Source organism: Sordaria macrospora, chromosome 1, assembly GCF_033870435.1.
Source record: "Sordaria macrospora chromosome 1, complete sequence".
Lineage (NCBI taxonomy): Eukaryota > Fungi > Ascomycota > Sordariomycetes > Sordariales > Sordariaceae > Sordaria > Sordaria macrospora.
The window spans coordinates 8039851-8064350 of record NC_089371.1 but is presented as its reverse complement, the minus strand read 5'-3'; the positions used below and the strand labels follow the sequence as shown (position 1 = coordinate 8064350).

The 24500-nt window shown below is 53.2% G+C and overlaps 9 protein-coding genes across 9 annotated transcripts; 5 read left to right on the top strand and 4 right to left on the bottom strand.

The window, feature by feature from the left end:
* Positions 1–1578: 1578 nt before the first annotated feature.
* Positions 1579–4300, top strand: SMAC4_00461 (uncharacterized protein). Its single transcript, XM_003351865.2, has 2 exons — positions 1579–1977; positions 2044–4300. Exons 1-2 carry the CDS (start codon positions 1785–1787, stop codon positions 4053–4055), a joined length of 2205 nt encoding a protein of 734 aa, XP_003351913.1. The 5' UTR covers positions 1579–1784; the 3' UTR covers positions 4056–4300.
* A 209-nt stretch (positions 4301–4509) lies between these two features.
* SMAC4_00460 (uncharacterized protein) lies at positions 4510–5830 on the top strand. The gene has a single exon (XM_003351864.2). The coding sequence runs from the start codon at positions 4717–4719 to the stop codon at positions 5662–5664; it is 948 nt and encodes a 315-aa protein (XP_003351912.1). The 5' UTR covers positions 4510–4716; the 3' UTR covers positions 5665–5830.
* A 162-nt stretch (positions 5831–5992) lies between these two features.
* Positions 5993–9108, bottom strand: SMAC4_00459 (uncharacterized protein). Its single transcript, XM_003351863.2, has 2 exons — positions 8479–9108; positions 5993–8418 (listed from the first exon to the last, which is right to left on the bottom strand). The coding sequence occupies exons 1-2, from the start codon at positions 8721–8723 to the stop codon at positions 6207–6209; spliced, it is 2457 nt and encodes an 818-aa protein (XP_003351911.2). The 5' UTR covers positions 8724–9108; the 3' UTR covers positions 5993–6206.
* Positions 9109–10733: 1625 nt separating this feature from the next.
* On the top strand, positions 10734–12141 carry SMAC4_00458 (uncharacterized protein). Its single transcript, XM_003351862.2, has 2 exons — positions 10734–10980; positions 11047–12141. Exons 1-2 carry the CDS (start codon positions 10768–10770, stop codon positions 12094–12096), a joined length of 1263 nt encoding a protein of 420 aa, XP_003351910.1. The 5' UTR covers positions 10734–10767; the 3' UTR covers positions 12097–12141.
* Positions 12142–12180: 39 nt separating this feature from the next.
* Positions 12181–14171, bottom strand: SMAC4_00457 (uncharacterized protein). Its single transcript, XM_024655522.2, has 4 exons — positions 13380–14171; positions 13243–13271; positions 13025–13162; positions 12181–12934 (listed from the first exon to the last, which is right to left on the bottom strand). The coding sequence occupies exons 1-4, from the start codon at positions 13582–13584 to the stop codon at positions 12515–12517; spliced, it is 792 nt and encodes a 263-aa protein (XP_024511020.1). The 5' UTR covers positions 13585–14171; the 3' UTR covers positions 12181–12514.
* A 204-nt stretch (positions 14172–14375) lies between these two features.
* SMAC4_00456 (uncharacterized protein) lies at positions 14376–17417 on the bottom strand. Its single transcript, XM_003351860.2, has 2 exons — positions 17171–17417; positions 14376–17101 (listed from the first exon to the last, which is right to left on the bottom strand). The coding sequence occupies exons 1-2, from the start codon at positions 17247–17249 to the stop codon at positions 15201–15203; spliced, it is 1980 nt and encodes a 659-aa protein (XP_003351908.1). The 5' UTR covers positions 17250–17417; the 3' UTR covers positions 14376–15200.
* Positions 17418–17968: 551 nt separating this feature from the next.
* Positions 17969–18592, top strand: SMAC4_00455 (uncharacterized protein; the record flags this gene model as incomplete). Its single annotated transcript, XM_003351859.1, has 1 exon — positions 17969–18592. One exon carries the CDS (start codon positions 17969–17971, stop codon positions 18590–18592), a length of 624 nt encoding a protein of 207 aa, XP_003351907.1.
* Positions 18593–18720: 128 nt separating this feature from the next.
* SMAC4_00454 (uncharacterized protein) lies at positions 18721–20097 on the bottom strand (the record flags this gene model as incomplete). Its single annotated transcript, XM_003351858.1, has 5 exons — positions 18721–19156; positions 19251–19391; positions 19489–19607; positions 19699–19784; positions 19872–20097. The coding sequence occupies 5 exons, from the start codon at positions 20095–20097 to the stop codon at positions 18721–18723; spliced, it is 1008 nt and encodes a 335-aa protein (XP_003351906.1).
* Positions 20098–22405: 2308 nt separating this feature from the next.
* Positions 22406–24179, top strand: SMAC4_00453 (uncharacterized protein). Its single transcript, XM_003351857.2, has 3 exons — positions 22406–22538; positions 22615–22767; positions 22870–24179. The coding sequence occupies exons 1-3, from the start codon at positions 22472–22474 to the stop codon at positions 24138–24140; spliced, it is 1491 nt and encodes a 496-aa protein (XP_003351905.1). The 5' UTR covers positions 22406–22471; the 3' UTR covers positions 24141–24179.
* Positions 24180–24500: the final 321 nt, after the last annotated feature.

Genomic DNA, 24500 nt, shown 5'->3' with positions numbered 1-24500 from the left:
ATGCCGAGTACATAGACGGGCTTGGTTGGTCACGGCGATCGAATGGACGACGACATGACAGTACACGAGTTCATTTCTTCGAGCAGTCGCGGTCCATTTGGCACGCACCATCTGGAGCATCATCAATCACATGCTCGAAAGTCGAGATACACACCCACAGAACCAAAACCCAAAAGATCAAGTGCACGATTGTAGTGTAGTGTAGACATGTAACCGGGATTTCATGGGAAAACGTCACAGCAATTGCTCCGGATTCCCTCAAACTGTTCGGCGTTATTCTGGCAACGAGCATTTGTAAGTACAGCACTCGCAGGACACGGGAGAGATATAAAGTCCTTGGAGGCGGCGCCGGTTGCGTTAAAATGATTATATGTATGAAGAAGAAAAAAAGGAAAAAGTAGAAAAATATGCGACGCGAAAATTTTAAGATATGGGCAACGGAATGACACAGTGTTTGTTGGTAGTGAAGAGTTGGCTAATGTACTGTGCTTGCCCCGCGCACTTTGGCGGCAGCGAGCGGCAGCGGCAGCGGCAGCGGCAGTGCTGTAGGCTGAAGGTTGAGAAGCTGGAGTGGGGCCATGCGAACACACTGGTGGAGAGCATAATGACGGGATTGATACATGGCCATCGACTTCCACAAGAAGTCAATCACGATGCACAACACCACAACCATTAACCCCACGGAGACGACTGGCAGCTCTTCTTGGCTTGCTCACGGGGACGTTGATTCCAGGAGTATTAAGATGCACACTTTATACGTACAAGCAGACGCCTGACTGTTCTCCTCTTCCTTCGGAGTTACCAGTGCACACCACTCGGAGTGGCAGCCTCTGGAAGTTTCGTCTGAAAGTGAAGCATGCCACCTCGACGGCAGTGATGCATGTTCTACATGGTGTATGGCGACACGCTCATGTGTCCCATCTCTGTGATCCAAGAGGCTGCCCACATGTCTCAGCTCGAGGATGCATCTTTGCGCGTATCAGTGCGCATCCCTCTTCTGGGTTACACGTGGGGATGATCCTGAAGAGATATTGGTTCTCTTTGCCGGGCCATCTTTGATGCTGTTGGGTTTCATCTGAAGTACGACGTACCAGTAAGTGCTGCACTGCGGTGGCTATAGGTACAACAGCAAAGTCGTGATATCTGCTTCTCTTTGGAAAGTCCAAACGGCCTCTGTTGTTCATCTCTCAGAGATATCTCGAATCCACAAACTGGAAAGAGCAATGGGAAACGGGTGAATTGTTGTTGGCGCGAATATCAGAAACAGAATTTGAACCTCAGCTACCTTACCTAGGGAAGCATCTAAAGCGTAAGGATGACGACCACATTGAAAGACGATCCAATATCAAACCACCAAAAGGGAAAAAAAGAGCACCTTGATGTCTGCACCAAGTGTACGCCTGACCGCTGCCCATCCATTCAATCGAGGTCAGGTTCCAGCCCCCATCCAGATGCCAACTCGGTGTCCCACTTGGCCACTGCGCTGCGGTCAGCGATATGCCCACAGTCCACTATTCAGGGTCCAAGTTGCCAAGCACCAAGGTCAAATAGACGCTCCCACGCTTGTCACCGATCTTCCAAAAAGTCTTGGGTTGGCCTGGACTGCTTTCCTTTTTGACTGAATCTTTCTCCGGCCGACTTTCCAAGATTTTTTTCCAAAACACGCCACCGACTATGTAAAAGCATAGTTGAGCCCCTTTTACTTTTCCAATCGTGAGGATACCTTCAACTTTGTTCCTCTGTACGACTTGACTCTCAGTCCCCCCAAAAAGAGGCAGCACCCAATGTCACTTAGCCGGTGCATTTTGGGGCTGGCCTGCCTGTGGCATGGCGTCATTGCCAGCCCACCGGGTGCCGTCCCATCCAACATCCCAATTGCAACCGACCTCCAGACAGCAGCAGCAACAGTCGCACAGCCCATCGCAAACTCTGCTGCTGCCCCGCGAAAGCTACACGGCAAATTTCTGCACATTACTGGTGAGTGTAGACGCCGCGGTTGGAACCATTCCGATATCCCGAGAGCTAACCGCTTCGTCGTACCAGATTTGCATCCAGACCAATTCTACAAGCCGCACTCCTCCACAGACGAAGCCGATGCCTGCCACCGCGGCAAAGGGCCTGCGGGCGTCTACGGCGCCGAGGTCTCCGATTGCGATACGCCTTTCGCCCTCATAAACGCGACCTTTGACTGGATAAAAGCCAACATCAAGGACGGCATTGACTTCGTTATCTGGACCGGTGATACCGCCCGCCATGATAGTGACGAGGAGATCCCCCGCAGTGCCGACCAAGTTTTGGGTACCAATCGCTGGATCGCTGACAAGATCACCGAACTCTTTTCCGACTCAACGGGCCAAAATCTCGAAATACCCATAGTGCCGACCTTTGGGAACAATGACATCTTGCCGCACAACATTCTGCTCCCGGGCCCGAACCCGTGGCTGCAACACTATATGCATCTGTGGCATCGCTTTATCCCGGAGGCACAGCGCCACAGCTTCCAGTTCGGAGGATGGTTTTACGTCGAGGTCATCCCGAACAGGCTCGCCGTCTTCAGTCTGAATACTCTGTACTTCTTCGATCGCAATGCCGGGACGGATGGCTGCGCCAGCCCTAGTGAGCCTGGATACAAGCAGATGGAGTGGCTGCGCATTCAGCTTCAGATCATGCGGGAGCGCGGCGTCAAGGCCATCCTTACGGGCCATGTCCCTCCCGCGCGGACGGATAGCAAGAAGCTGTGGGATGAGAATTGCTGGCAAAAGTACAGCCTCTGGTTACGCCAGTATCGAGATGTGGTTGTCAGCGGCTTGTACGGCCACATGAACATCGACCATTTCGTCATCCATGACGAGCATGACATCAATGTTGGCATGATTGCTGGTTTGGCCGATGATAGCATTGATACTCGGGAGGCTATGGACGACGAGCTTACAGTCATGGGGGCAGCCGACTACCTACAAGAGCTGCGACAGAACTGGGCCAAACTTCAACCGCCTCCCACCGACTCCAATAACCCTGGCAAGGTGAAGGGAGGCAAGAAGGGAAAGAAGGGCAGGAAGAAGAAGTCCGACTTGTGGGGTGAACGATACTCCCTCTCGCTCGTCAGCCCCAGCATCGTTCCCAACTACTACCCTGCCCTGCGTATCGTCGAGTACAACACGTCGGGATTGGAAGACACGCCCCTTTGGAGGGAATCCGCCAAGAGCGTCATGATGCCAATCGAGCTGGAGCAAAACGACAGGCAGAAACACCTCAACCTCAAGCGACAACACCTTCCCCACACCGAAGAAGAAGAAGCAGACAACGAGATCGACGCTTACAAGAAAAAGGGGAAGAAGCACAAGGGCGGTGACTCCAAGCCCAAAGAGCCCGACTTCATCATTCCCCACCCCCCTGCGAAGAGCTCACCGCCAGGACCGGCCTACTCCCCACAACCCCTTACGTTGACCGGTTACACTCAATACTTTGCCAACCTTACACATATCAACAATGTCACGACCGAGGACCTGTCGGCGGTTTCAGATCGTGATGAAGAGGACGAGACATGGGTAGATTGGCTTCTCCGCTGGCGCAAAGGAAGACACGGCAACAAGAAGCCCACCCATCCGGAGCCGGACCCGCGCCAATTCAATTTCGAGGTGGAGTACAGCACCTTTGACGACAAGCTGTACAAGCTGGGTGATCTTACGGTCAATAGCTATGTTGAGCTTGCGTACCGGATAAGCAAGCAGCCCAAAAAGGGCAAGGCTAAGGGTGTGGATGTCACGTATGATTCCGAGGCCCAAGATGAGGAGGATGCTGATCTCTTTGAGGAGGTTGAAGAGGAGAACGAGGACGATGATGAGCTGAGTGACGCTGAGGATTCCGAAGAAGATCCGGATGACGAAGATTTGGAGACGGAGACCATCAAGAAGCACGAAAAGAAGAAGAAGGGTGGCAAGAAACACAAGAAGAAGAAGGGGAAGAAGAAGAAACAAAACAAGATCTGGATGCACTTCCTCACCCACGCCTTTGTCAGCACGGTGGAGAAGGATGATCTGAAGAAGTTTACATGATGGCATGTTGCTGTTAGCTCTTGTACATGGCTTTTTGGATAGTGGGAGCATCTGGCGTTTTCTTCTCTTTTTGAGGTTCAAGGCAACAAAGATGGCACATGGTTATGGCGTTCAGGAAAACAAGGGGATTTGGTTTTAGAGAAGGAAATACCACTTCCATTAGGTTGTCCTAGCTTGGAGGCACTTTCCTTTAAGAAGCATACAACAGTAGCTTGCATTCAATTGGAGTAAGCATGATGAAAACGAAACTCGACCGGTGTCGTTGGTGATCTTTCAGCAACTTCAGGAGCTTTGTCGGCAATATTGATGCTCCTCCGGCAACACGGCCCCACAATGTACCAGTACCCCACAATCCCCTGGAGCTTGCATCTTATGGGTCCCTTGATGGCCTTATCGACTTATCGGTTTAATTGATTGCGTCCTTCGAGTCGCGTCTGTCTGTCCATCTCTCCGCCGCTTCTCCTATTCAACTTCCGTCTCTTTGTTCGTGACATTCCACTCTTTTGTGTAGCAGAGGAAATACCTACCGACCATACCAGCTTCGTCTTCTCCCGTCAAACTCTCCATCTAATTCCCCCCCCACTACACGCTGCACAAACGAACGAGGGAATGGCGCTATAACCCCCTCCAACGCTCGACCTTCATCCTCAATACTCGCGCCATGCCCCGACTCCTCCCACGCCTCTTCGCCTTTCCCTCCGCCGTCCTCCGCCGCCGCACCCGCCGCGCCCGCATGGCCACCCTGATCCTCCTCCTGCTCATCCTACCCTTAATCCTCGTCCTCCCCTTCTACACAATTTACAAACCCCCCTCCTCCCTAATAAAGTACTTTTCCCAACGCTGGACCGACGTCCTCTGGCGGCTGTGGCTGCCTCCCCACCGCAAGATCGTCGCGCTGACCATCGACGACGCGCCGTCCGATTATACCCTTGACATCCTAGCCGCGCTGAAAGCGGGCGGGGCGAAAGCGACGTTTTTCGTTATTGGCGGACAGGTCAGCGGTCGCGAGGATGTGCTGAGGGAGATTGTGAGGCAGGGACATGAGTTGGGGAATCATGGGATGCATGATGAGATGGCTAGGGAGTTGACGGATGAGGAGCTGGAAAAGCAGATGAGGGAGGTGGAGGGGATGATTAGGGGGGCTTATGAGGATGTGGGGAGGGTTTGGCCTGGTGGTTCTGTTGCTGGGTCTGCCTCTCGTAGTAATGCGGAGGGGACGACAGGGATGACAGCAGATGGGACACATACACCCGAGACGACACAAACAGACACAAGAACAAAAGACCACGGCACAGTCGAAGACAAAGTCATCGAGGGCAAATACTTCCGCCCCGGGTCCGGTTTCTTCAGCGAGCGGATGTTGACGCTGGTCAGAAAGCTGGGGTACAGGCTGGTGTTGGGCAGCATATACCCACACGACGCGCAGATCGGGTATGCGTGGCTGAATGCAAGACATGTACTTAGCATGTTGAGCCCGGGCGGGATCATCATTTGTCATGATCGCAGGAGCTGGACGCCGCCCATGTTAAGGAAAATATTGCCCGAGATGCAGAGGCGGGGGTATAAAGCTGTTACTGTGTCGCAGCTTTTGGAGGAGGCGACGGGGTAGACGTTTATTTGGTCGGTTCAGAGGCGGTTTGATTGATGACTTACTAGGTATATATATTGCATATGATGTTGGCGTTATGGCAAAAGGTCTAGAGAAATTGTTTCTGATTAGGAATAGTCACCACGGAGGAGCAGGCCTTATTAGGACAATTATATGCTATGTTGCTGTCCATCTCGCTAGCAGTCCACAAACAAGACTCGAGAAACATTCCGGTTGGACGGGCCAGGACAACAAGGGCTCTCGAAACGCTGTGGTGTCAGAGATGGCAGTGATCACTGTAGCGCATGGAAAGATGGAATATCTGGATCTGATAGCGCCATTACATTACATTAAGAATTACTATATACTAAAAAGGTCCATATAAACGAGGGACGACAAAAAGGTATAAGGTCTAGAGCATCCATCCATCTATCACGCCAACATCAAAAAGCACTTAACCAACCCACACGAACCCAGTTTAGTCAAAACCAAAAACGCCGAAAAGAAAAAAAAGGAAAGGAAAAGGACAGGACATCATCATACACTGACTGCACTGCACGCACCTACTCATCACCAGGCATAACAACCCCCGTCTCCAAAAACAGCACAACCTCCGCATGCCTCCCCACCCCTGCCGCCCTCCTCATCCCCTCCGTCATCGGCATGTACCCTTTAACACCCATCCTCTGGATCGCCAAGTCGAGGGGTGTCTGGCCCCTTCGATTCATCACTCTTCCCAGATCGGGGTTTTGCTGGCATAGCTCCACCACAGCACTCAACAGTCCCAGCTCGGCAGCGTGATGAAGGGCATTGTTGCCGTCGATGTCAACCAGCTCCGGCTGCGCCCCGCGTGCGAGAAGGAGATGTAGGCATTCTACTATCATGTTGTTGGGGGAGGGGTAGTGGGAGTGGGAGTGGGAGTAGTTGCCCCATGCGAACTGCCGGAGGAGGGTCATGAGGGGCGTGCGGAAGTGCGGGAGGTCGCGGTTGTTGGGGTCTTCGGGGACGTGGTCACCGGAGAGGACGAGGGCGAGGACATTGGGGAAGGAGAGGCTGGTTGTCGTTGATGTGGTGCTGATGGTTGAGCTGGTCGTGGGGGATCTTTGATGGTGTAGGTTTTGGTGAGGGTTGACGGCCATGATGGCGGTGGGTTCAACTCCGACTCCAACGTCAAGATCGAGATCGAGGTCGAGGTCAAGGAAGCTGGTGTCGCTGAGCGAAGGACAAGAGGGGGGAGAGGTAGAAGAGGGAGGGGCGTAGTAGCAGAGGTTTTCGGCGGTGGGCGGACACATGTTGCGCCCGACGTTGAGGGACGCGACGATTTGGTGAAGGTTGTTGCGACCTTGAGGGTCAACGGGGACGTGGGCGAACAGCGAGGGCGGTTTGATCCATACGGTCCGGTAGGCGGTGCCGTAGCGGGAAAGGAAGTAGTCGCAGTAGGCAGAGGCGGCTTCGAGTTGGGACGGGTCGGGGATGAGGCTGTTGCCTTCGATGACGTTCAGACGAGCCCGGATGGCTTGGATTAGAGGTGGTTGGGGCGTATGGTGAGGGTTGAGGCTGGGACTGGAGGGATTTCGTAGGAGAAAGAGGCGAGTAGCTTCGGGGAGGTAGGAGAAGATGGCTTCGAGGGCCTCAATCGTGAAGTCAGGGCGGGTGAGAAGACGGTCGATAAATGTCATCCCAGAAGAATCCAATTGACAGAGATTAAACTCGCGTCCGACAAGATATTTTGTGAGGTGAGCGAGCTCGTCGATGTCGAGTGATCTAGGATTGAACACGTGAAGAAAGAGTTCGTTCAAGTGGTTCGGCGTGTTGAGGGTTATGGTTGTCGACATCGTCATGATCCGGAATAGGACGGGCCAGGGAGCTATCCATCGGGCAGCGACGTGGAGGGCTGTATTTCCAAGTCCATCCTGGTCGTTAACCTCCTCCGCGGCGCAGACAAAGGTATCGGCCGACCGGTTTCCAAAACACACGGCACTGATGCGCCTGTGGATGCACCATGCCTTTTTGCTGCAACAGTGGTTGAGAAGCTCCTGGTTTGCTTGGCTGTCGGCATTCTGCACATACTTGTCGCTATAGTTTATCGGATCTTCAGGAGACATGGCTTTGCCCTCTGGCATCGCAGACTTCTTTTTCCCTCGTCCTTCATATAGCGTGGCTGATGAGTTAGACCTGGACAGGAACGAACGCTGGTTCCAGTGGGGAGAAGAACAAGAAGACGCGTTACTGCTCGAGCATATGGACAGCCCGCTCAAAAGACTGACAACATCAGCCAGGAACGACGAAGTGCGTCCCGGAAGCTTAACCCGCAGACTTTCCACCCGACTGCATCGCCTCTCTTTGATGGTCTTGGAGTTCTGCTTGAAGATCCTCCCTGTTGAAGCGGGTACATCAGAGGCGGGCATCAACTCGGCTTCGGGCGAGTCGAAGCTTGTTGCTGTGGAGGAGCCCGCAGGTATCGAGCTCAGGTCGTTTGCACTGGCCTGTTCCAACCCCAAGTGGTGCGATATACTGAGCCGGGTCATCTCTCGACCCAAGGTCTGCGTCGGACAGTTGGGAACAGGCGACTGTTGTCGCCATTTAGACGGATTCTTGGCCAAAAGAATGGCACAGTCAATCTCATCCCCCTTTGGTGGATCAGAAGCCGAACGGCCATCCCTCAAAGACCTCAAATAGGCCAACCGCCTTTCCATCGACGCTCGGTTCTTAGGCCTCCTCTGACGGTAGGACTTTGATAGAAGCTCGTTGAGGAGGCATTGTGTATGTCGAGGCCTATAGACTATGGTCAGCACCGATAGTCAACGGAGGGAAAGGGGTAAAGATCTGTCCTACTTTGGTTGAAACGATCCCTCGGCGAGGAGGTCAAGGATTTCCTTCAAGGACAAGCCGGACTCGGGAGTACATAGATACAGGCGGAGAAGTCTCCTCTTCCGTGATGGGGTCCAGTCTATCGCCGGCCGTCCCCTCCTCCGGACTTGAGACTCACCCGTCGGTTTTGTAATCTTTCCATCTTTGGTTCTAGGCATGGCGGCTGTTTCTGTTTGACTTGACTTACGGACGTAAGAATCAGCAAACATCTAAAGAAGTAGGAGCCTCGGGGGGAAGGGCCAGAGCGGGACTTGATATACACATGCGCAACCATCCGCGAGAGTGGTCCGAACCCAGAATAGACTAAGCCTTCTCCGGAGGCTCATATCAAGCCATGGTTTGAAACAGGCCGTTATTTCCTGGGGGTTGGAAGGGTGGTGGTCCAAAGTCTCCGGTCGCCGATCTTTGATAACTTGGAGAAGGACGTCATTATGCCGGTACGCCGTGTGCCGGTATTGAAGGGAAGGGAGACGAGCCTCGACGTTCGATGGTCTCCCCACAAGCTGAACATATTAGGCCCCGGCTCGTGAGCCAAGCGGTGCAAATGGGTGCAGGATACCCTGCGATACGATCAGATGGGAGTGAACTTGGTGCCATTTTCGGACCGTTGCGGTGTCAAACATAGTCGGCTTGCCCTGGGGGCCAATCCGCCAATGGAGCCAAGCTGCAGCCAGTCGCTTTAATCGGGAAGAGTTGTCTGGGATATCTCTCCAGGATGGTGTAAATTGCACGCTTGCACACACACTCGTTGCCGTCTCTTCTTGGTAAAGTCTCTCCACGTGGGGTGTTGTTTGCTTGTTCATCTGTGACAGACGGAGCCCCTGATAACTGCCAACAATGCCGCCATTCAACGTCAAAGGGGGCGCCACCTTTTGGCTGATGGAAGCAATGGAGTCTTCTTCTTGTCCCGGCCGGGAGATCCATCTGGCAATCTGATGCTGTTCATCCTGAGATTTGGGGATGTCGATATGCATGTATGCTCGGCTTACCCGTTCCTTGGGTACCGTTATGTTTCGGATACGACGTTTCAAACCTCCTTCGACAATCACGTTCCTGAAGGGGGCGATGCTTGGAGCCTCTGAACACGAAAGCGAGGTGTCGTCGTCCGTCCGTAAGGTAAGGTCAACAGTCGGTAGAGGCTCTTGGGAGTTTGGATTCCCGTCGTCATGGTTGGTCACACACCCGCTCCGTGATGACAGATAGTTCGGACTTGTAGCGAATGATCAGTCATCGAGTGAGTGATCAAATAAAGCTCTCCGTAGGCCCGAGGAATGAGTGGTTGTTTCAGGTGGAGAAGAAGTCTTCTAGAAGGCCTTTGTTTTCTTTCCTCCTCGGAATCCTTCCCGTGGCATCGGAACGGTCCAGGGTTTGTCGCCGGAACGGGAACCTCGACAGCTGGACGGTTCTGTGCAACGTTTGTGATGTTGTTGTTCTGCTGAAAAGCGAAAGCGACCAAAGTGGAAGTGGATGCCATTGCTACGATATACACTGCACAGAAAACGCAGTGGCCGACTCTCTGCCAGGTTAATGTTAACTCCGAAAGAGCTATACTAAAGCACCTCCAATCTCAAAGTCTCAAACAATCGCCAACAACACTATCTTCCAACCCGCCATACCCCATATTCCAAGAGCCAAACAGAAGCTGCGCCGTTCTGGCTTTCTATCTTTGGGTTTAATGCACCTGACTGAGGCTAGAACGGCTGAACAATATGGCTTGGTGGCGGCCCAGATCTTTCTTGCGATATCTGAACTCCGTCACAGTGCTGTTATGAGTGCAGTACGCATTTTCTTGTACGACACCACTTACATAACCAAAATGGTCAAAGCTTTTCGCTAACGTGCCGGGCCCCCGATTTAGGAAGCCCCTCTTGCTACACTAGTTGCTACCCCATCCGATCCGCATCCGATGGCTCCCATCCCGCCCTTGCGATGACGAGCTGAGGAGGACTTTTGTCAATAATGGAGTCGCCCCGCGCCGATATCGAACAGGCATTCGACCACGGCGAGAAAGAGTGGATGTGTCCAAGGGCGCTCTAGGCTAGTAAGGCTAGTTTGGACCCGGGAGTCACCATGCTTCCTCACGGCGACATGATTCCACTTTCTTCTTCGGGTTCGATGTTGCGATAACACCATCTCCGCATGTACAGTGTAGATTCATATAAATAGGTTGATATAGAACGTTCTGAATCAGAAATCTTGATCTCATCATCTGTGCCCTCCAGACAAATCCATCAGCATCAACACACCATCAAGATGTCCTCCTCGCCCACCAAAGATCCCGTCCTCGACGGCCCCAAGAGGCTCGCCGCGGCTTTCCCTGACAAGGAGCTGTCGATGGCTTCTCTTTCGGTTCACGCCGACGACTACATCAACAACCACCGGGCCGTTGCGCCTCCCATGCACCTTTCCACCACCTATCGCTATGCTGAGAACCCAGACGACTTGAGGCCATGGGACAACCTTGACGTATGTTTTTCCCTCTCTTCATCCCCTATCAAAGCACATAATACCAAATGGCTAACACGCAACCAGCCCAACGCCCCCTACGACTCCCACATCTACTCCCGCGACTCGGCCCCCAACTCCACGCGCCTCGAAGCCATCCTGACCTCCCTCCTGGGCGCCCCGGTCCTGACCTACGCCTCGGGCCTCTCGGCCTTCCACGCCATGATCGTCTTCCTGAACCCCAAGCGCGTCGCCATCGGCGGCGGCTACCACGGGTGCCACGGCATATTGAAGCTAATGAAGAAGCTCAACGGTTTGGAGCAGCTCGAGCTGGAATCCGAGTCCGACCTCGCCAAGCTGCAACCGGGGGACATCATCCACGTGGAAACCCCGCTGAACCCGACGGGCGAGGCCCGCGACCTGGCTTACTACCGCAAGAAGGCGGACGAGCTGGGGTGCTACCTGACGGTGGACGCGACGTTTGCGCCGCCGCCGCTGCAGGACCCGTTCCAGTTCGGGGTGGACGTGGTGATGCACTCGGGCACCAAGTACTTTGGCGGCCACAGCGACATGTTGTGCGGCGTGCTGGCGTTCCGGCCCGATAAGGCGGAGGAGTGGCTTCCCGAGCTGAGGGAGGAGAGGTTGCATGTTGGTGCGGTGTTAGGCAGCTTGGAGGGCTGGCTGGGCGTGCGCAGCTTGCGGACGTTTGAGTTGCGGATCAAGAGGCAGGCGGAGAGCGCGCAGAAGCTGGTGGATTGGTTGGTAGAAGAGAAGGCGAACGAGGGCAGCTTGATCAGCGAGTTTGTGACGAGGATTCAACATGCTAGCCAGCAGCCTGAGGCCCAGGAGGAGGGCAGCTGGTTGCGGAAGCAGATGCCTGGTGGCTTTGGACCGGTGTTTTCGCTTTACCTCAAGTCGGAGGAGCAGGCCAAGAGGTTCCCTAGCAAGTTGCACTTGTTCCACCATGCTACTAGCTTAGGTGGTGTGGAGAGCTTGATCGAGTGGCGCGCCATGAGCGATCTGGGTATTGATAAGAGACTGTTGCGCGTCTCGATTGGTGTTGAGGCCTGGGAGGATCTCCGGGACGACTTCATTCAGGGTCTTGAGGCGTTGAAGAAGGATCCCAAGGCGCAGTAAATAACTAGATACCACGAGTGATGAACAATCAAAAAGCTGTTGTTAGCAAGCACAACATGATTTGACTCCAAGCTGTGTGAGTGAGCGATATTGGTGATAATTACTCGATTCATTAAGTTGTAGTTTTGTTGATCATGTCTGTATATACCGTGTCATAAGAGCAATATCCTCATTACCTAGAAACGCCAAAAAGCCATTATCCCATACCCTTCGTCATCCTCCAATATGAGCGAGTGACGTCCGTCTAGTTGTTGCGGTCTAACATTGTTGCGTGACTTCATTAAGGTAGAGCCCATCAGCCGAAAGCCCACAGGTTGACATGTACGTAAGCCCAAACATGACCCAACCCGGCATTATTTGCAACCCGATATCGGTAAGCCAAAAAGAAGAGAAAGAAAATTCCACTTTAGACATGCAATCATGACTGCACCTCCTGTTCTTGCAAGGCGGTGGCAGTGGCAGACGATGGTCGGTCAGCAACAGGCATGAGTTCTGCCCCTTGCCCGCTCTGTCCCCGCTTCCGGCCGGGAAGGAATCGCGACATGGCTTGCCCGTTCTCCTTCTCTTTCAGAGGGGTGCCGGTGGCGTGTTCAGGGGCATCGGAGCCAAACTTGGAAAAAAAGCCGCGCTTCTTGGCCGGCTGGGTTTGCTGCTTGTCGTCGTTGAGTCCGACCTCTTCGAAGCTCTCTTCCGGAGTAGGGAAGTCCCGCCTGAAACGGCGCTCACTGAGCATCGACTGTCGCGGCATGCGAGGGAACCTAGCCGAATCGAGACTCTGCCGCGGAGCGAAACTGAAATCGCCCGTAGTGGGAGATATGGGGCTTTTTGCGGAAATGTCCTGAAAAGAGGCAAGTGTACCAAGGTCAGCCATGTGTACGGCGGTCATAGATGAGTCTGAAGGCGGGATGGATGCGTCGGAAACACGTACAAAGGACCTCCTATACGAGTCAAAGGACTCTCTAGAGATGGAGAAGTGTTCAATCTCGGGAACACTGCTCCTTGTGTCGGTAGAGTTGCGCGACAGGTATTTCCTGGGCCAAATCGCTTCTTTCTCGACGGGGGACGGCTGCGATTACCCCTGTCAGATGTCTATGCTTGGGTTCTGTTTCTCTATGCCATTCAACATGTGGAATTTTCAAATCATACCGGCAAGTATACACCACTGTCATTGACCACTGCAACCAACAACTCGAGTTAGCATAAAGGCGCTTTCCAGTGACATGAACGGTGGTCAAGGGGGGGTTCAGGCGGTGTTGGTTGATAGGGGCCTTGGTTTGTCATACCACTCATCTTGTATTCGCCAGTATCGGGGCCCTTCTTGTTGCTGCGAATGCTGAAGGCCGACGAGGCTCTAGAACCGACCGTGTTTACCCTCTCGAAGCCAGGATGGGCAGGGTCGGTATTACCGGCGTCGGAACCGGGGCGGATGTTCTCGTCCTGGGTCACGGCAACACCAGGCCGGCGCGCAAAAGGATTCCGAATCGGCATGGTGGCGGAGTTCGTTTGTTTGCTGTTCTTGCTGTTGTTGGGGTCGAGTTGAACCGCCGATTATACAACGTTACGACGGACAGGGTCCAGGTATAATCGTGGTAAATAAGAAGTCAGAGACGATATGAAACTCGAAAGTATGATGCTGCTTTTGATTGTAGTATTTAGAGACTCTGGGGCGGTCCAGGATCTGGTTTGCGATTAAAGAGTCCAGTCCAGGTGTGGGAAGAAAGATGTTGGTTGGCGGCAGGATTCGTCCGAGTTTCTGTGTCGACGGGACTTCCTCTTTTCCTTCAAAGCTAAAAGATGCGACGGAAGGTGCAGGTGCAGGTAGTCTGGGATTCTAGAGTTCCAAATGGAAGGAAAAGATCAGATGAAATCGGTCAAAAGCAAATCAAAAAGCAGCGAACATCCCTATTCAAGAGGGCCTTTTCCCTCGGACTGGTTCCCACTCCCGAGCCACTCTCTCCAGGTCCTCAATGGCCCGCAGCGGTCCTCAAAGACGGTCTGGCCGACGGGACCCTCGGGGCCGTTGCCTCTCCATTGGACGACGGCGCCCAGAGTGGCTCCGCGGGGCACGATCTTGGGTCCGTTTTAGTTTGCCAGCTGCACAAGCTGCAGTAGCTGACCTGCAGCCTTCAGGGACAACCTTGAGCGACACTGTGCCTGTGCCATGGCAGCCATCCGCTTGTCATCCACATGCGGATACTGCTGAAGAAGCCGAAAGGGGAATTGCATTCAGTTGATCTTCCCCGCCCCGCCATTGACTGGGCTTGTGAGACTTGTGCACCCGTTTTGTGCACATCCAGGACGCCGTCAGCGTGGAGTGGCGCACAAAAGTGCCCGCCTTTGCATCGTTGATTCGCTGGTTACTATTGGGTACAAGTCCCTTTGTTCAGCTGTGAGTGGTGGAATGTCGACTGTTGAGGAACTTTATAACCTCCACGGCTATTGACTAACAACAGACAAATAGTCGCGAGATGATGGCTCTTTGGTGCAGGTGTTCACCATAGTGGAAACTGTGCTGTGCGGGGTTCCCAGTGTTAAAATGCCGTTGATCTGGGGATATGGAAATGACGTTATTCTTTTCTCCAACTCCAAGAAACTTCCACTTACACTTACACCTCGGCAAAATAGGCAGTGTAGCAACTGGAACGCTGCAGTTCGAGGAAGGGTGATCTCATAACCACACGTGCACGATCTCAAAAAATGTGCGGGAAGCCAGTAAGCATAATGTAACACGGCCCCCTTTTGGTGCTCGTCTGTCGGTTAAGAGGGCAAAAGCAGGGCATAATGAGCAGCTTGCCAAGTCGTGATGTTATCTTGCCTTTTGACGATTTATATTCCACCTCTTCATCGTGCCCATCAGGATAGCTTGCCCGTTAAGCGGTTAAATATCAAAGACAGCACCTAACTCACCTCTAACCCACCTGTAATCCATCAGAACGTGAGAAGGCTCAGCTGACGTAGTTGAACCATTCCGAATGCGGCTTATCATAGTAAAGCCACCATTATCTTATGTCATCTTTTATTCCCGGGTATCTTTCTTTTTGTATCTTTCACATCTTACATGTACGTCTAAATGCTCACATCTAGTCGGGACCGGTGCCATCCGGTCAATCCGAGAAGCCATCGAACTCCTCGTCTTCTGGGCCTTCCTCACCGTCCTCACCATCCTCATCTCCTTCAGCCAACTCCTCAGCATCGGGATCCTCATCTTGTTCCTCGATCTCGTAGCTGCCGCTAACGTCCCATCGGTCACCCTTGGCAGCGCGGCTAACGTACTTGACGAAGCGCAGTGTCCCGCTGTCGCGGAGCACCAGGGTCATCTTGTTCCAAGCAGCCGCCTGGAAGAAGAGAATGTTGTCATCATCCTCGCTGCTCTTGTAGATAGCCGCATCCTCATCCTCGTCATCATCGCCGGCCATGTAGACTTCGTGGCCGCCAACTTCCACAGCCTCCTCCTCAGCCTCTACCTCCTTTTCAACAGCCTTGGCCTTGCCCTTGTCCTTCAATTTACCGTTGGAGGTGGCCTTGCCCTTGCCCTTGCCCTTGGGCTCCTCTTCTTCTGACTCTTCCTCGTCCTCTTCGTCCTCGTCATCCTCCTCCACATCACCCCATCCCTCCGTAGGCGTCAAACCGATGTTGAGCTCCAGACGGGCCTTGCCATCATGACCGGTAGCAAGAGTATAATCCTTGCCATGGCGGAACCGCCTGGCAAGCAGGTCATGACCTTCAATGGTCGACCTTGTTGCCATCTGCAACCACAGACGGAACTGTCGTGATGGCAACAGGACTTCCAACAACTCCTTGATGGGTGAGTCCTCGGCGTTTTCCTCGCCCGGCTGCAGATACAGGAAGCGGTGCTTGTGGGGCGGGCGAGCTACCTTCCACGCACCAGCCTTCTCAATCTCCTCGCTGACCTCGGGAAGCTTCTTGGCCTCCTGAGCCTCGACATACTCCTTGATCTTGGCAGCGAACTTGGGGTGCAGAATATCGGAAAGAGTGATGCTGAACTGCTCCTCGAATTGGTCCGCAATGTTCTCGATCGTATCGGGTGTCAAGTAGGTAGGGGCGAGGTACTTCAGGAGGAACTCCAAGTCGCCTTCGTCGAAGGTGTTCTCTTCATCCTCCCCCTTGCTCTCCTCCTTCTCCGCCTGCACGGGCTTCGCTACCGGGCGGTCATACTGGTCTGGGTTGCCCTGCAGTTGCATCAAGCCACTCTTGTGGGCAGCCTTTTCCTCGGCGCCCTCAACGTAGCCCTCCTCGCCGATCTGAGGGATGTGGAACCATCCGCTGATAGCCATACGGATGCGGCCGCCCTGCTTCTCCAGCTCCTCCTTGGAAGCATGATATACCTCCTCGACGTCGTGGAAAGACTCTCCAGGCTGGACAGCGAAGAAGGACAGTTGGTTCCAGGCCGGCGGGATAACCTTGACCGGGTCCGGGAGCGGAGTCTTGGCAATCTCACCGTCCTTGCCCTCACGGTCCTCGACGGGGAAGAGGCGCAAGGCACCACCCCACTCGGGCTTCCAAGGAATATCAGGATCCGTCAAGTAGAGAATGTAGCTGACCTTGCGGGAACCAATCACGTCGTCGTGGCACAGCAGGTAGCAACCAGGGGTATAGACATTGATGGCCATATCGGTCTTGCGTCCGCTCAAGGGACCGCAGTCGGTGATGTGGGAGACATAGTTGCGGAAGGTCTCCGAGTAAAGGGCGTCGCGAAGGGCGAGAAGAGAGGGCAGCTTGGACAGAGCATCGTCGTCGAGGCCGTCGAGGTTGGCGAGATCGCCGCTCTGGTGGATCTTGTAGATGTCGGTCTCCTTGGGGGTGAAAGAGACATTGTCCTTGATCTCATCGCGGACCTTGCGGAGGAGGGAATCGTCGACTAGCTCGTTGATAACGGTGTGCTTGTAAGGGGTCGAGGAAGCATACTCCTGCGTGTACTCGTTCAGGACGGACTGGTCGAATAGTCCGTTGCGGAAACGGGCCTTGGTGTCTTCGGGGGAGAGAGCTGTGCGCGTTGATGCGGGTCAGCCACAACTGGAAGCCGGGCGAGCATGGGGACCAGTGGACGCATTACTGTTCTTCGTTCTCTTCAGATTCTTGGCCGACTTCTTGCCGTCAGACTTTGTCTGATTATCCGCCTTTCTCTTCACCATGTTGGGCAGGTCGATTGGCCGATTTGCGCAAAGTTGGGGCTGCAATTGAAGAGGCAAAGTGCAAGTGCAAATGCAGCGGGAGAAAAAGTGCTGGCCAGGAAGGTGCCGTGGACTGATACATGAGTTATCGCAGCTCTTATCGTGCCATCAGAGTGGAGCAAATTTTCAAAAAATTTGTCTCCGCCTGCATGTCGGATCCTCTTTCCCCACGAAAAAGAGGCGGGGCCAAAAAGGCAGGGATCGCCCGAGTTACCGCCTGATTTGGCTTATCGATAAGGATACGCCTGCAGCATGTTGATGAATGGTCCTTCCTCTTTACCTCTCCAATGCTCTTGCTTTCCAATCCATCAAAGAAACCACATTGGAATCAAGTGTTTTCTCTGAGTGGATTTGACTGATAAGCTGGTGAAAACTTCTTGTTCAGTTCAAACCCCTACTGTTAACCAACTGTAGCCGTCATCCTCACCACTTGATCATGGCATCTCACACGAGTAAGGGAGGGCTTCTGACGACGTTGGGCTCCTCAAAAAGATCTCGATACTATCCAATATCCGTGTCTTTTACTCACCTCGACGCGTAAAGGGTAAGAAAAAAAAGGAACAGAAACACACGCCAAGCGGGAAGGTGACGAATAAGTGAGGGGGAGATGGCTACAAAAAGCGAACTACCCAATCTCGGGCTAATCCCCAAGCGCGAATCAGATGGACACAAGACGCAGGATGAAACTTTACAAGTTCATTCAACATTCCACGACGCTCCTATCCCTCATTCCAACACCAAACAAGTATCTTGCAACCACTCGACTCACTGGTGTTGCACATGATTCACGCACGCCAGTACCAGCAGCACTCCAAGCATGCCCAGAATCTCGCAACATCCTCCAAGGCAAGCGTGGATACCAGAAGATCGAACGAAATCCCCGTTGCCAAATCTTCAACAAAGCCGGCACAAAAGCCCTTGACGAGATTTTTGATGCCACTGATGAGGATGTTGGTGAGGATGAGGAATTTAGGGGAGACCTCACGTCGGTGCCTCGCCATGTGTGGGTCAACTTCGACCTCGACCTAATCGACATCGGCGAGGGTCGTCATCTCGGCACTCACTCTTTTGTTGGGAGACACAATGCTGCTGTCAAGCGTCTCAAGTTCAAACGCACCGATTGGTGCTTCGTCGAAGACGAGTATCCATTTGGGAAGAGGTATAAAAATCTGGAGGCGGTCTACGTGCAGTGTCCACCAGGCAACCCTTCGAAGTGGAGAGAAGGTGTCGTGGAGCTGGGCTGGGTTTGCAACCCGGCGAACGTACATCTCATTCCCTATTCGACTTGGACACGTAGGAAATAATAGAGTCAAGGCACCACGGTAAGCAATCATGCATCCAGCAACTACTTGTTTGTTCAAGTCGTGACTGACATTTGGAGCTATCAGGGCTAGAACGAGGGCTCTTTAAGAAGAACAAAAAAGTTTCGAACCTAACGAGCATCAACATTGACCTTCCACTGTTGCTTCACAACAATGCCCTCCACGTCCGCTTCCAAGTCACTGCTACCCTGACCGATCGATTCGGCCCTCTTAGCAGTTTGCACATCAGCGTAGTGCTTTGGGCCGGTTGGTCTCAGCCTGTACTGCGAGCTGGTGTCGCTGAGCGGCTCAAACGGTCCCTTGACATCATTGCCGCTCTCGAATTCGATGGCTTTGGACGGGTTGGCAGATCCATACGTCCTGGATCCCTCGGAAGCGAAGCGTGTCCGCCCAAGCAAAGGCCGCATCAACGGGATACAGGCCAGGATCACCGCCACGCTGGGTTCGAGGCCCGAGAAGATGTTGGCCGGCGGCATGGAGTAGGTGATATCGTCGAATTTCATGGATGACAGGGTGTGGATACGAATGCCACTGACCACGCATGTGCTGGAAAGTTGAAAAGGAATGGTTAGCATCGGCCTTGTTGACTTGAAGATACAGGGGGCGGAGACAAGACTAGAGCAATGGGGGAGAGACATACAGTAGACCGACGCCGAAAACACCCATCAAGACCACTTTTTTGTAAGTGCGCATCTGTAGACCGTACAAGTATGGCACGGGAAGTAGCAGCACAACCACATCGGTGAGCAAATTGAGAACTCCGGTGATGGTGAAAGAGTACCTGGTCACCACACTTTCCTCCCGGGATGGTATGATCCCAGTTCATGGCAAAGGGTCGGCAAATCAGCAACCCAGCCATGATGGTACCTATAACCCACAGGGCGATAAACACAATGGCACATCTTGCGGTCCAGATAACTGGACGGACGGCAAAGACGCTGGAGTATAGGAGGAGAATGGACGCCTTGGACAGGCCAAGACTCAGCGCCCAGAAGAACTGAAGGGGAATAAGAAGCTTCAAAAATAAACAGGTTAATCCAGTGCATATGGTCCGATAATCATGAGAGGTCAAAACACATCTAACAAACCTTGAGAAGCTTGGTAATAGGGTCCATGCCATACTCCGCGACGACAGCCATCGTGTGGTCATATCCGATTCCACAGTCGATGACTCCTACAAGACACACAAAGACATGATGGCGTTAGCATTTTTTTTCAGTTGGCAGGATGATGCTTTGGACAAGCCTCAGGAAACACTCACCAGTGATACTGACACCCTCCAACGCCACTGCAAGCACATAAGCACCCATAATGCAGTAGTCGCTGGCGTCCAGCGGCCTCGAGGCCATGCGTCTCGAGATGACACGCAACACTACTGCGATGACGGGCAAGATGGCAAAGGCAAAGGCCACTCCTAGGACGGACTTCTGGTCGGGCTTCACGACGGGGAAAGGCCGTGCCTTTGTCGGCGGCGGAAGGGCGTCCATGGTCAGTCGGCTCAAAAGTCTTGAGCCGACCAGACGGGGAGTATCAAGACTCGGGAATGAAGTCTTGTGAAGGCACTCAGACCAGAAGATGCTCAGTTCCAAGGCGCAAGAGCCACGCAGTCAACGAACATCAAGTGACTGACTGGTGGGAACTAAAGAAAAAGAGTAGTCCACTTTGACAACAAACGAACGGGAGATAGTCCGCCGGACAATAGAGCCAAAGAAAAAAGAATCCAACCTTAGGGATCTCGTCCCGGACAGAAAAACGTAGCCTCAGTAACGATCCGCACCACCAGAACCACCAAAACCGTGACATTGCCAAAGCCATTGAAGAAGGCTTTACTTCTTTTTCCTGCTTTGATAACTGGAGTCCTCTCAGGTACTGGCTCTGACTCGATTTAGAGACATGCAGTCATTAAAAATAATTGGTGGTTTGTCAATCTGTTGTTGAGAAACCGTTACTGAGGCTACGTTTTATTGTCTTGGGCGAGGGGATATAAGTAAGAATAACAACCGAGGCCATCCCTGTCTGAATTCACCCTTCACCTTAATACACTACCACTATGTATACAATTTCCTATACAGTTACAGCTGCGACAGGCTTTCTTCTTTGGCGGTTACACCCACGTCGATCGCAGACAGACAGACCCACCGCTTCTTTTCTTCTTAGTGTAGACGTAACCGTCTTCTTAACCAACAACAGTCCAATGAAGTCTTTGCAGACAAGTACACTTAGTACTGAATGCCAGGGCAACCGAACCCTGTAAGCCCATTCATTGGTAGACTAACACTCATAGTATTCAGTCCTTCCAGAGACCTCAGCAGCGTACCTAGTTCTTCGCGGAGCGTGGGGGATAGCCATACCCATCCAACTTAGTGTAATAAGCGGATGCCCCACGCTCCCCCTGGGCCCTGTTTACACTTACATACGTACTTCCATCGCGATGTGTCAAACAAAAAAAAAGGGCCCTTGTTCGACCGAGTTAGCGAGTCCACTACCCCGGCCGGGGGAACATGCCCGGCCGGGGTCTACGGGGGAAGGCGGGATGTTGGACTCAGTGGACATTTCCTGCTGAGCTGAAAATTCCTAGCCGAGCTAGGTAAACAAGGAATGAACTCCGGTGGGTGGGTGATCATATATGTAACTCCAGCTCCCAGCTATAAAACATACAAGGATTTTGAGTTTGGAGTTTGAAAGGGAGTTCGTAGTCCGTGAAAAGTGTACGGAAGCCGCTGTCGAGACTCTCTCTGACTTGTTCAGCAGCTTCTAATTTGGCCTCAACGTTCGCACCTTTTCCCCCATCGAGTTTCTGTAATCTTTCGAATTTCCACTCACGATGAGACACTCAGCAAGGGCCGTTGCTCGCTATCCCCTGTTCGGCTGTCACGTCAATATGCTTGGGTTGCGAAGTCTGCAACGGAAGGCGTATACAGTACCGTTCCGGCTTCGAGCAGTAGCACTCACACAAATGCCGGTGACGGTGCCGCATCCTCAACTCCTTTTCTTTTTGAGCCTCTGCATCAAATATTTTCTTTTTTCTCCCGAAAATTTTGCCGTCTTTATTCTTCTGCTTTCATCCTTTCTTTCCCTCTTTTTTCTTCCTTTTTTCGTCTGGTCCTAACATGTCGCCATAAGTCACGTACCCAACCTCTATGTGGCAGTCGCCACAGTCAGGTCTCCGGCAAAACAAAGAGAAGAGAAACAAAATAATGAAGAAGGAAGAAAAAGGGGTGCGTTGCATCCAAGACATCAAAGACGGATATCCCGATGCCCATTCGACAAATGGAAATGTAGTGTAGGTAGTTTATGTCTCGAATCCCAGGAGTCTCAAATCTCAGTTTCGCCTCGATGCAACAATTTTTTCCTCACGATACCACATTACCCTTTTGAGGCATGTAACCTCCGAACCAGTTCCTGGTTGAGGAATGAATACCGACCGACCGGTAGAGGACAAAGAGAATTGCCGATGGGGGGCGGCGCGGCGCGTAAATCACTGCCGTGAAAGGTATGCAGAACCGTTGTTGCAGTTGTTTCACTTACCCTGGACTGCACGATACCAAAATGCAACATTTCCCTTTTTTTGTATGCTGCGGTGTGTGTGTGAGGCTGCTTTTCTCTTCATTTTCTTTTCTTTCCTACTGGTCATCACGACATTCCGGACGGACGCTATACCTGGCAAGCTGGCTTGGGGGTCCGGATCGCTTAGCGATGTCTCGGTACTGTTTACAAAAAAAGTAGTAGCGAGCCTCTTGGCGCTGTCTGTCTGTCTTAACCGCCATGCCTTTTGTTGTGTTACATCCTGGACAGACACGACACGCAGGGCAGTCGAGAAGAAGACGGAAGGCACACCTTCCGTAGACACTGTCGTTGAAGATGTCTATCATTTCTGATGACGTCAAAGCTGCCCTTCTCGAAGTAAACAGAACACAGGATCCGGCAGGTACGCAAGCATGGAGTGGCCAGTTTAGTCCTTCGAAGAGCTTGTTGTCTCCAGGTTTTCGGACTTGTAGTTGTAGGACTCCTCATTCTTTGCGTATGGCGCCGTTACTTCTCTCCCATCAGCGACATCCCCGGCCCTTTTGCCGCCAGCTTCACCCGACTATGGCACGTCAAGCGCATCCTCAACGAAAATCAGAACCTCGACCTCATCAGTCTGCACGATAAGCATGGTATGTTTCGAAGCATTCCTCTCTTTTCCCTTCCGACCACCTACCTGCCTACCTACCCAACTCGCCTCACCAAACTAAACTCACCAACTAACCCGTCCACAGGCTACTTCGTCCGCATAGCCCCCAACGAAGTCTCCGTCAGCCACCCCTCCGCCGTGCGGAAGATCCTCGCCGCCCCCCTCCACAAAGGCTCCTGGTACAAAGTCATCGCCTTTCCCGACGGCCGCTTCGCAAACCCCATGTCCGAGACCGACCCGGCCATCAAGAACGAACTCTCTCGGCACCTAGCCCCGGCCTACACCTCACCCAACCTGCTCCGGTCCGAGCCCAACATCACGCAGACCTTATCTCTCCTCTTCTCCTGGCTCGACAAGCACTCCACCTCGGGCGCGCCCATCGACCTCGACAAGTTCTTCACCTTCGCCACCTCGGACGTGATCGGCGAGGTGCTGTTCTCCAAGCAATTCGGCTTCCTGCAAACGGGCACCGACATCGATTCCACCATTGCCAACGCCCACCCACAAGCCGCATACGTCTCGATCGCCGGGTTTTTCCGCTGGTTCCACGTCCTGTTCCTGAGCAGCCTCCTCATCACCTGGCTAGGCGTCACGCCCTGGGGCCACCTGATCAACACGGCCATGGCGGCCATCAAGAAGAGACAGCTCAACCCGGACGCCCGGTCTTGCGACGCGCTCGCCCACTGGCTGCGCATGCTGGAGCAGCACAAGCAGGACGGGGGCAAAATGCAGGAACACAAAGTGCACAGCGCGGCTTTCAACGCCGTGGCGGCGGGCAACGAGACGGTCGCGGCCGCGTTGCAGGCTTTTGTGTATTACATGATTCGGCATCCTGATGCCTGGAGGAGGGCGCGCGAGGAGATTGATGCCGCTGGTCTTGCGGGCGAGGTTAGTTACGCGGACGGGATGAAGTTGTCGTTTCTGCAAGCGTGCATCAAGGAGGCGTTGCGGATTTTCGGGCCGGCGTCGATGGGTTTGCCGCGGGTGGTGCCGAAGGGAGGGTTGACGATCGGGGACAGGACGCTGCCGGAGGGGACGACGGTTAGTGTGAATATCTGGATGGTTCACTACTCGAAGGAGATCTGGGGAGAGGATGCCAGGGAGTATAACCCCGATAGATGGTTTCGGGAGGGCGCGGCGGGCTTGGAGAAGTATTTCATCCCGTGGGGAATGGGGTATGCGTCGTGCCCGGGACAGAACATTGCAAAGATCGAGCTGTCCAAGATTTGCGTGACGCTGGTGAAGGATTATGAGTTTAAGCAGGTCGATCCGAAGCAGGAGTGGACGTGGAAGGCGAACTTTACTGTTACGCCGGAGAACTGGCCTTGTTTTGTGAAGAAGAGGGTGGTGGAGTAAGTCGGAATAGGAGCAGTAATAGCTTTTTTGCATTGGCTTCTCTTCTTTTCGGGGATCCCCTCCAACTGTCTTGAATAGATACCTTGATTGAAAGCATCTTCCCACGGCCCTTCTTCTTTGATAAACAACAGACATAGGTGCAGGCTGAGAAACCGCCTCCGTCGACAAGATTTTGGAGTCAGGACGGGGGGTCATCAAGGCTCTTGGAATCGGGCGAGGCAATGTTGTAGATGGCGTGGTCGACAATGTCGCCGAAGGTGAGATGCGTTCGAATCTGCGGCTGGATTCCGGCTTCCTCGCTGTCACGGAGGCGATCACGGTGGTGACTACGGCCGCGTCAAAAGGGCGTGTTAGATGGAT

Coding starts and splice junctions, on each gene's coding strand:
- SMAC4_00460 (XM_003351864.2), top strand. CDS start 4,717: ATGCCCCGACTCCTCCCACGCCTCTTCGCCTTTCCCTCCGCCGTCCTC.
- SMAC4_00457 (XM_024655522.2), bottom strand. CDS start 13,584: ATGCCGATTCGGAATCCTTTTGCGCGCCGGCCTGGTGTTGCCGTGACC. Junction 13,272..13,379: donor TGGCGAATACAAGATGAGTG/GTATGACAAACC, acceptor TGTTGGTTGCAG/TGGTCAATGACAGTGGTGTA. Junction 13,163..13,242: donor ACAGTGGTGTATACTTGCCG/GTATGATTTGAA, acceptor GGGTAATCGCAG/CCGTCCCCCGTCGAGAAAGA.
- SMAC4_00461 (XM_003351865.2), top strand. CDS start 1,785: ATGTCACTTAGCCGGTGCATTTTGGGGCTGGCCTGCCTGTGGCATGGC. Junction 1,978..2,043: donor CAAATTTCTGCACATTACTG/GTGAGTGTAGAC, acceptor TCGTCGTACCAG/ATTTGCATCCAGACCAATTC.
- SMAC4_00459 (XM_003351863.2), bottom strand. CDS start 8,723: ATGTTTGCTGATTCTTACGTCCGTAAGTCAAGTCAAACAGAAACAGCC. Junction 8,419..8,478: donor GAGGGATCGTTTCAACCAAA/GTAGGACAGATC, acceptor CATAGTCTATAG/GCCTCGACATACACAATGCC.
- SMAC4_00458 (XM_003351862.2), top strand. CDS start 10,768: ATGTCCTCCTCGCCCACCAAAGATCCCGTCCTCGACGGCCCCAAGAGG. Junction 10,981..11,046: donor GGCCATGGGACAACCTTGAC/GTATGTTTTTCC, acceptor ACACGCAACCAG/CCCAACGCCCCCTACGACTC.
- SMAC4_00456 (XM_003351860.2), bottom strand. CDS start 17,249: ATGGTGAAGAGAAAGGCGGATAATCAGACAAAGTCTGACGGCAAGAAG. Junction 17,102..17,170: donor TCTGAAGAGAACGAAGAACA/GTAATGCGTCCA, acceptor CAACGCGCACAG/CTCTCTCCCCCGAAGACACC.
- SMAC4_00453 (XM_003351857.2), top strand. CDS start 22,472: ATGTCTATCATTTCTGATGACGTCAAAGCTGCCCTTCTCGAAGTAAAC. Junction 22,539..22,614: donor CAGAACACAGGATCCGGCAG/GTACGCAAGCAT, acceptor TTGTAGTTGTAG/GACTCCTCATTCTTTGCGTA. Junction 22,768..22,869: donor CAGTCTGCACGATAAGCATG/GTATGTTTCGAA, acceptor ACCCGTCCACAG/GCTACTTCGTCCGCATAGCC.